The sequence below is a fragment of the Contarinia nasturtii genome, unplaced genomic scaffold, assembly GCF_009176525.2.
Source record: "Contarinia nasturtii isolate CC-2019 unplaced genomic scaffold, AAFC_CNas_1.1 Cnas_scaffold_285, whole genome shotgun sequence".
NCBI lineage: Eukaryota > Metazoa > Arthropoda > Insecta > Diptera > Cecidomyiidae > Contarinia > Contarinia nasturtii.
In genome coordinates, this window is record NW_022197640.1 from 732127 (window position 1) to 742729 (window position 10603).

At 31.2% G+C, this 10603-nt stretch overlaps 1 protein-coding gene across 1 annotated transcript; it reads left to right on the forward strand.

Annotated features, from left to right (window-relative positions):
* Positions 1 to 8297: 8297 nt before the first annotated feature.
* LOC116337632 (chymotrypsin inhibitor Ani s 6-like) lies at positions 8298 to 8851 on the forward strand. Its single transcript, XM_031762318.1, has 2 exons — positions 8298 to 8460; positions 8533 to 8851. The coding sequence occupies exons 1-2, from the start codon at positions 8391 to 8393 to the stop codon at positions 8760 to 8762; spliced, it is 300 nt and encodes a 99-aa protein (XP_031618178.1). The 5' UTR covers positions 8298 to 8390; the 3' UTR covers positions 8763 to 8851.
* The last annotated feature ends 1752 nt before the right edge of the window (positions 8852 to 10603 follow it).

The window sequence follows — 10603 nt, forward strand, 5'->3', positions numbered from 1 at the left end:
GATGTCATATCCAAAAACATATTTTGAAATCACAAATAAATCAATAAAGAGTGCATCATTAAAATAAAGCCCGTGTTTATTTGCTAATTAAAATCAGGTAAAAATACAAGGTAAAAATGACACTTGATTAATACCCGTATCGAGAACACATTTCTACGAATCGAAATGCGGTGTCTGTGATGTCTATTCAATGCTATTTCCCATATAAATTATACGATGAATGCCAAAAACTTGTGAAATATTCGCAAAACCATTGACATTTTATTCTGATTAAAATAGAATGCAATAACATCATTGCTAACAAAAACACAACGTTATATCCTATTGAAATTTCATGTCGCCACCGTTGTCGTTACTATTATCACCATATGCATTCAAATGCAATTAAAGACACTCGGCGTTTGTTTGATTTTACATTGTCTATGTGCGGTACGTGCATGTTATATGCAACATAACGTGAGAAAGTGAGAGACAAAAAACTCAACCTAATTCATAAATTCTTCTGCGGATGGTTTGTTTTTACCTTCAACTTGTTCCCTTTTTTTAGAGGTAGAGAAATTTCACCACATCGTCAGGAATAATAACTGTAATAATAATGGTAAAAGAAGTGCACTAGAGGAAAATATAGACGAATACATATGGTGTGTGTGTGCGCGCTTGTGTGTGTAGTTCGACAGAGCGCAGAAGAGATATGAAGAGAGAAAAAAACGCATAAAATTTTGTTTTCAACCTCGCGTTCGCGCTCTTAATGGTAATTGATAGTAATGACTTTTTAAATGGGCTTGGTTTATGAGAGTACTTGTTCAGTTTGCCTTTGGCTTGTAGTGCATATGAAACAATTGGTAAGGATACATGCATCGACATGTGAAAATCGAAAACGTTAGAACTATAATAATCTAACTTCAATTCGAAAAAAAATGTGCGCGCACACACATTACAGCGGTAAAAATGGGAGAAAACATAGAAGTGCTACCAAAATATAGTCGTGCACGCCAATTTCAATGATAAAAACGATTCGCAATGCGTTAGAATTCGCTCACTATTTGTCGTATAAAGGGCAAAAGTAAAGCGATGAAGAGGCGAAATGAATGCATTTTGAATCTCTTTTGCCGTAGAAAATTACGTGCAAGAGTATATTACATCGTTTTGCCTTTTTTCGAAATTCCAATCCACATGAAAATAAAACCGTTGAAATGTTTTACGGTGACAAATATTATTAGTATGAATGTGCCATAATACAGGAATCTGTATGCATGGAATTGAACACTTTATCCTAATCAAGAGATCGTTTTTGAGCACGTGAATGAAGCACGTTGCCACGGTGTCTTGTGTCTGTTGGTTAAGCCCAAAAATGATTTTATCGCATCGTATGTGCTTCATATATGGATTAAAGTTCGATTTGTTTCGGCGCACACACATTTACACACAATCCATTGTTTTTAACTGAACACAAATTCAGTACAAATTGAGTGCTTCTCGTTTTAAAAACAATCATATCAACGAACACGAACACGAACACAATTATTCCGACAATGAAAAGTTTATCGCACTCAAATTGCCATGTGGTGTATAGTTAAACATTAAACGATGATCACGTAAGATGAATTTAATTGTATTTCTCTTTTTTTTCATCAAAATGTCATTTCAACAGGTTCATTTTGTGAACAAATTTCAAAATTCCGACCGGTTGGTTGCTTTTGCGTGACTTTCAAAATGTTATCACTATTAAATCATACAGAAATTTTTGCAAAGAAAAACCATATATTAATAATAATGCACATTTGGTTATAGTCTCATCTTTCGCAAGATTTTTGTATTTGAGAAATAGCACTAAAAAGATGATTTATTTGGATATGACATTTGTCATTAGGTAAGTATAATTGGTCAGCTCAATCAAAAAGTTGATAGCAATTTTAAGTCGTTATCATAAAAAATACATTCAACCAATTCAAGGACAATTTAAAAACATCATCATTTTAATTTGATGTGTTATAAATAGAAAAATTATCAAATCAATGTTTTCATCTTGTTTTTTTTTTTCTTCAGCCTCTGTAAAAAGATGATTGCAATTTTGATATCCCCCCACTTCTATGATCATTTTACCATTTTGTCATCACAGTGAAATATTTGATTTGTTATGAGTTAGTCGTTTTTTTACTTTTCCGCACACATAGTGAAAAGTATTGTAATCGGTCAAAATTTTGAAAACTTCAGAAACATGTTTTCTACCTATTATTGAGGCCAGAGAACTCGAATTTGGCGTTTTTAAACATGGTTTTTGTTAATCTGTACGTCGTACGTTGTACGTCGTACGGAAAAATTGTTAGCAAGATTGCGCTCATCGTAGAAACTTAATTCAAAATCTGATTGTACAGGATGATTGGGGGTCGCGAGGAATAGAAATCATTAGCTTTTGAGCGACTTTGGTTGATGAAAAAAATGTCATGCCTGGAGTGATACCTATGAAAAAGAGTCCAATTTTCGTCCAAAAGCCATACTTAATGTAGACTTAAACAATCAAAAATATGTATTGGGGGGTTTTTCGGCACGATAAAACCAGATCCGAGGTTAGTTTTGAGATACAATCAATTTTTAATACAGTTTCCTTGAAAAAATCACAAAAAAATTGAATTTTTGTATGGGAGCCATGCCTGTATGCTACCTTAATGACGTTAAACTTTGCACAGACTATTCTTTACACAAAAAAATAACATTCTGAAAGTTTGAAGAGATTTCAATCAAAATTAGGGGTACCTTCCATACAAAAACGAATATTTTGTATAGTAGGTACTCTTAATTTTGGTTGAAATTTCTCCAAACCCTCCGAATGTTTTTTTTTTGGCGAAAAAAATAACCTGTGCAAAGTTTCACACCATTAAGGTAGCATACAGACATGGCTCCCATACAAAAATCCACATTTTTTGTGACTTTAGTTATGAAAAGTGTTTCAAAAATAATTTCTATGGCAAAATTAACGTCAGACATATTTTTTTATTATAGTGTTATATTAGAAAATAAAATACTTTCAAATGTCGTACAAATGGGTTCATCATGAAAGTGTGAAAAATCTTTTGCGATTACTTCTGCTATTAAATTAAAGAATATTTCGTTGCCAAAGTTGAAACATATTTTTTGGTCTCGAACTTTACGCCGCTGGAAGGCTTGAAAAATCGAACAAATATTATTTTGAACTTTCTTAATAAAATACGCAACTACCACGTACCACCGTGCGGAAAAGTTCGTCTTACTCCCGTAAGACTCTTTATTTAATAATACTATTATAATGTTAAACATTTCAATATTTGTGTTAGCGTTCATAATTTTGTTTGGAATGATTGATTGTAAGAAAAATACACGGACTTTATTTAAATTGTATGCCCAAATGAAATTGATTAACTTTTATAGATGCTTCTTCTACTGAATGTGGGTTAAATGAAAAATTCATCAATGGAGGAACTTCGTGTCAAAAGACTTGTGTCGGTTTGATGCAACCATGCTGCGTGAACCATTTTGTGGCACCCAGTGCTTGCTACTGTCAAGATGGTTTTGATCGAAGGAAATTGTATAAAAAATGCATTCAAATCGATTCTAAAGAGTGTCAAGATGAAATGCTACCCGAAAGACGGAACTGGGACGCAAATCCACCGGCATAAAGCAGATTGAACTCTTGACCAATATTCGCACCGGCATAAAGCAGATTGAACTCTTGACCAATATTCGACACTAGCTACAAGTTAAAGTATAATTTCAATAATTTTTTACGATTTAATACAAGGACGATTTATAAATTGTTTTAAATTTGGAACAATTTCGTTGTAAAACAATAAAATTTGAATAAATTTTCTTTGAAAATCATTCTTTTTTGTGCTTATATCAATATACTTTCGCTCTCACATAAAGTTATGTAACGATTCTTTAATTGGACTTTGATTAAAAGGTAATGCGTTATATTTCCAGACGTTACACCTGAACAGGTTTCAATTTATATTACTTGCAAATAATGTATAGGAAATTTCGATTCGAAATACTTATAAGATCCATAAAAAATCAGATATCGTGAACTTTTTTCATTTCTTCCACTTTATTCGAAAGAGTCGTGATGATTAATAAAAATGTCTCCCTTCGATTGTTCTCTTATTGTCAGCAGAGTTATTATCGCTTATGCTACTTATTGTGATTTTTGAATGTACGAGCTAAAAATCTGGTTATTTATCTTTTTTGTTAACACTAAACTTTGTTTGTTGACTTTTTTTTAGAAGGCTCCGCTTCTGAATGTGGGTCAAATGAAGAATTCGTCGAAAGTGGAAATTCGTGTCGAAAAGCTTGTGCTGGTTTAAATCAATCAAGTTGTGTGAAAAACATTGTTGCTACAAATGGCTTCTATTGCATAAAAGAATAAGCAAAACATGGCTCTGACAACAGATACTTCTCAGTTGTTTCAAAGTAGTGTCTTACCGAAAACATTGCAAAACTTTGCAGTAAATACATTTGCATAAATCCAGATAATATCAAAAAGACTACGCAAGATTATGTTGAAAATGTATTCAAATAAAAAAATTCTTGAAATTGTAATGTGTATGATTTGATCGTGTGTACGAAGTCGTATTTTAAAAAAATGGTTTCACATCATGAACATTGGGAATTTAACGACTGTAATATGCTGAATAACTTATTTGTAATCAATTTACGATATTTTCATTTAAATATCGATAACAAAAAAAAAAATTAATATTAAAAAAAAAGTGTCCAAACAATGTAAAAATTCAATTTATAAGTTTGTATCATACTCATATCAACGTTTCCATCAACGAATAAATTACGTCATTCATAATAAGTTTGCTAATAGATGAGCGCAAGTATACACTACGTGAAATGTTCTACACATGACATTTAAATATATATACAAAAAAAAATCAGTTTTATAACGCGATCACATCTGTTTGTGATGAAAAACAAGAGAAACGTGCAATGAATTCATTACGTTGTTGTTTAATTTTATGAAGTCGTTAGAATCAAATAAACTTTGTTCCAACTTTGTTGCTGCGTCATTGTTTTTATTTAATTTTTTTTTTAAATTGAATTGCGGGGAAGTTTGAATGTTGTGGACATATTTCAAAATGGAATAAAAACCATGAGGCTATTAAAGAACGATTAAATATTTGGCGCGAAAAAAAATACGTAAATTGATTTGTTGAGGCACCTCTAATTCCCTCGTTGAAACTTGAATACGCGACGCTCGAATTCAAATATGAATTCGTGCAAAAATCGATTTCATGATTTGAACAAAATTGCACAAAGCAATTCAATAAAATATGTTTACCTCAAAAAGTTAATTGTTCAATATTGAACAGTATCCGGAAACGATTTATATGAAACGTTTTAGACATATTTTGTTTTTACTATTATTTAGTTTGTAAAAATGAAATTGGAATCTTTTGATTTATGAATGAGTGCGACTTTATGGCATATTTGTGTTCAAATATTGTTCAATATCGGGGTCGGATTGAACGAACTAGTGTTTTTGCCGAAACACTTTGAATATGTGTGTGTATGTGTATATAGTTACATCATAGCATACGATGAATATTCGTATTTATCGCAATACAAATAGAAAGTTTTTGTTTTTGTAAAAAAAAATGCCTGCTTTAAATATTTGCGGATTTGAATGCAATACACCGCGTTCAAGTTGTTGGAACTGAGTTATATTTTATTTCCATATTGACACACAATTATTTATCATTTTTGTTTCTTTGTAAATAAAATGAAATGCCTGTTTTCGTTATTCCAACCATCCATCGAATTGAATTTATTCAATGTAAACTCGCGCTCGCATACACACCTATCTAATTAGGAAAATGCTATAAACATCAAGAAATAACAACAACCGATCACTTTTTTGGAAAATGAAACCGAAATCGCAATTAAATTGCTTATTTCATATTCCTTTTGAATTGGCAAATAATCCAAAGATTAGAAATAACATTTACTAAAGTAATTATGTTTACAAACATCTCGCTAATTCGGAATACCAAAGCTCACGGCATTGCAAGACATCGTTTACATAGCAACACGCATAGTCATATTAACATATTACTTGGTTCCGTTGACCAATCTTTTCGAAATTATTTCGAATCTATGGCGGCGATGAAGAAGAACTCTACGAAAAAAAAGCACACAATTTTAACGTAATTCATAGAATTGTGATCAAAAAATACCACGTAACGTCGACCAATAATATCACGTAAAATATTCAAGGAGTGAAAGAGCTTTGAGAAAGTGATTGGAAATGTATGTGAGTAAATTGAAGATGTTTGAAAATTATATAAAATGAAAATGATATCGGTTTGTACATAACTCATTGAGGGCAATGGTCATACTCTGATTGTTGCCCACGAATTATTACCTCTTATCTTTATGCTTTTTTTATTTCCATTCAATCTCATCGCAATCACTCAAAATCCAATGATTTTATATGGAAAGAAAAATATGTGCCCAAAAATAAACATCAATTACGCAAAATTCACTGTTCAGTGGTTATTTTGAACAGCCTGTTGTAATATCAATATTGTTTAAATTTCTCAAATGACTTTTCAAATGGATATTTACCAAAATTTGTGCAAATATTGTCTTCGGCATTTCTCAAAGATCGCAAAGTAATTCACAGAATTGTTGATTTCACATTTCAGTGTGACTGCGATGTTTTTCATTTATTCTAAGAATTGAATAGTTCATATACATTGTATATATCATACACTGGAAATTCCGCTTCAAACCAAAATGACGTCTGCTCACGTGTTTGGCACAAAATATTAACGAACCACAGCGAAATTTTTTTGTATAAATAGTGAGTGTGCGACTGCATTTTGTGTCAGTAAGTAATAACGTTTTGCTTAATCATCACTAAACTCAACAATTTTTCAAGTTCGTTAATTTGTGCACCGAAAATGTCCAAAATAACAATAATCGTTTTTGCATTGGTTTTTATCGCTTGTGCATCGGCCCAAGAACAAGAACGTTAGTATAATCAATTCTATTATTCATCTGAATGTTAAAAAAAAAATATTTTCAATTTAAATAATTCGGTTTGATCTTTAGAACAATGCGGTGAAAATGAAATCTGGAGCACTTGTGCACCACAGTGTGAACCACAGTGTAATAATATGAAAGGCGAAAGATGTCCACCCGTTCAAATATTAATGTGCCATCAACGATGTGTTTGCCAAGATGGATGGTTACGTTCGGATGGTAAATGCTTGAAAAGAGAATCACCCGAATGTGGAGACAAATATGAACACAAATTTAATAATTGATCAATTACAAACAAACACTTCTTCAATTTTTAACAATCTCTTATACAAACTGTAATCAGAAAATAAATTCAATAAATAATTATTCAACTTCAATTGATTCGTTTCCATTTGGCTTATTTGTTCATTTAACTCTGCAACTTTACCGACTTTTCAAAATGCGATCAATGCGCAAAGTTAATAAAATTTAAGTTTGAGTGAGTGGGGTTTAATCGGCACCTCTAATCTATTATATACAGAGTAGTTCAATCGATCGGCAATGGAATTATTTTGATTAAAATTCATTAATAGAACAATAAATTTTGTAGAAAAAGTTAAATAAAATCTCAAACCTTTCAATATCCTCCATACTGCAATCATTTTTATTGTTTAGTTTCAGTACAATTGAAACATTCATTAAATTTTGCCCTTAACCTTGAGTAGGCCATGGACACAAGTTTGTTGTATTCAAAACAATAGCCAATTCAGTCTATAAGATTAAACTGTTCTGTAGCCTGAACCAAAATAGATTAAATCAAGCTTTATTTTTTCCCCAAAGTTAATTACGTCGCAATACAATTATTATTTGACACACATTTTTACAATGTAAACATTTCATGGCTAGATTTTCTCTCTCTCTCTCTCTTGCTCTGTGTATTTGCTAAAAAACAATCATTATATGCTATCGATTAATCCCTTGAACTGCACCTAAAAGTAACACATGCGTTGCTCTTCGTAGAGTTCCCTTCTGAAAATATTTCAATTAGCAACCGACCAGTTTGGAATAAAATTGATCGTGAAACTTAGATTATTTAGCAGTAGTGGAGTAATTTACTGAACTTTGATTATTTATTTGTAGTTTTCAGTGGGAATCATTTTATTTTCAGGAGGGATCATGAAGCCGAAGTGACGATTCGTGATTTTTTTTATATTTTCAATGACAGAAGTATAGATTCGTTTGAATATTTTTTCAAGATAGATGATGTCGTGCAAATATTTTGTATAAATGGTCATTCATTTCCTGTCATTTGCATCAGTACGTACTATAGTAATTCAGCAGAAACTGTTAATTTGTTTGGCATATTTTTCTCTAAGCTGCTAAAAATGGCGAGAGTATCAATAATCTTTTTCATGTTGGTGATTGTTGTATGTGCATTCGCTGCACCAGAAGGATGTTAGTTCAAACAGTATACTTTTCGAAAGAATTAAATAATTTATATTGTTTATTTGTTTATTTTTATTTTAGTAAAATGTCGTGACGAGAATGAAGAGTATAGTAAGTGTGGACCGCAATGTGAGCAACAGTGCAATAATTCACGAACTCCAAAATGTCCGCCCAAGTTGCATGACCAAAAGTGCTACAATAAATGCATTTGTAAGGGAGGATTCATACGTTTGGACGGTCGGTGCATCGAAGAAGAATCACATTTCTGCGGCGGTAAATATATACCCGCTTTTAGTCGACTCTATTCATAGATGTTCGATCAGTGGGAAAAGATTCAACAATGGACAATTTAATGAGTTTTGCTGAAATATACACACTTGAAGGACCAAAATAATGTTAGGATTACTTTGAAAAATATTTTTCTTGAAATCTTTCAAAGACTCAAATTCAACTCTTTACTATTATATACTTTTTTTTACAGTAGATGAATAACCTCAAATAATGTACAAATATTTTAATAAATTATTTTTTAAAGAATCAACGGCGCAGTTTAGTTTATTTTGAATCAAAAGATCATGTTCTCTGCACGATTTACAAAAGATGATATACAAATACCGAACGTTTGCATTCAATCAAATTATTTTTTATTTACCTCTTTATAACTGAAAACCTGCGAATAGTGGATCTTTTTTCGCTGGTAAGAGTATTAAATAACCTCCGGCGGAATATACTATAGTATTATCGGTTTTTTAGCCGATTTTTTTAATTTGATAAATTTAAAATCATTTCTATTGATTCGAGGAAAATTAATTTATCTATACACAGCAACATTTTATACAATAATTTTGATTAAATTTGACTGAAAATAGAATTTTGCATTTTTCAATTATCGAAACATCGAAAGCAATGCGAAGTCATTATCTCCTAATAACGAAAACCCCCAATAGCAAAAAAGTATGAGATTCGGGTAATAGAAAGTTTTTACTGTATATTGGATTGAGAATCCAACAAGTGTGAAACATTGCCTTTCTATCTGAGCTAAAATATTTCCTCAGTAAAGTAGATAAAAATTGATTTTCCTATGGTTAAGTTTATATCACACTAACTAAAACCATACGAATAATAAAACTGAAATTACCAAATGAAATAGTTGTTGCAACATACACTTTTTGTAAAGAACTCATACATGTTCGATTCTCCGAAATCAATTTAATCGAAATTTGAACGGCTTGCTTCATATTATTTTTGAAATGAATTATTATTTTCCAACGTTGAGCTGTAATTTTTCTCATCGTAAGATATTCAACAGGTTGATGTTTTCTTACGTAATACGGATTTTTTCAATCAAATAATAAATAACATGCATCAAAAATTGTTTACTCTTGACAAAAGTTCGAAACTTTGAAAATCAAAATAAAAACAAAGTAGATCGAATAATACCAATTAAATCCGTTGATAATACATGCGGTTACGGATTGTTGTAAAACAAAAAAAAAAAAACAAAATCTACATGTTTATAACGTAATCAGTGGCAGTTTTCATAGGTCAGTTAATTTCAATGTTATTTAAGATGAGATGAATAAACAACACACATGTACCAAATTCAAGCGACAAAAATTATTTAGTAAATTCACTCAATGGAATATTATTGTATTTTGACACGCTTAATTATCATTGTACGACAGACACGAGATAATTTGAGTGTACTTGACGTTTGTCTGTTATTTACAATTTGGAGTGAATTACGAACGCGTGAACTGTGTTTCGAGTGAGACGAAACATTCGAGTCATGTTTTTTGTCGTACGAATCTGTGATTCATTTTCAACGGACGCTACAAGATAGTGATTTACTTACATTTACTTGATAAATTTTGCGAGAGATGATTCCCAGTAGGCTTGTCAAATTTTCTTTCTTCCTGAAATTTTTTTCTTTGCATATTTTCACAAAATTCCGGTAAGCTATGGGTTGAAAGCACCAATTCTAACTGCAGCTCCAAAAAAAATATAATACACTGAAGATTTTCAAATAATTTTTTTTGTTTATATATTTGCAAACAAATTTGTAATGTTTTTAGTACATTCTAACGTTGAAAAATGTAACGTTTTGAACCATTCTGGTGGTCATTTTCGTGTTAAATGGAACGGAGATTAT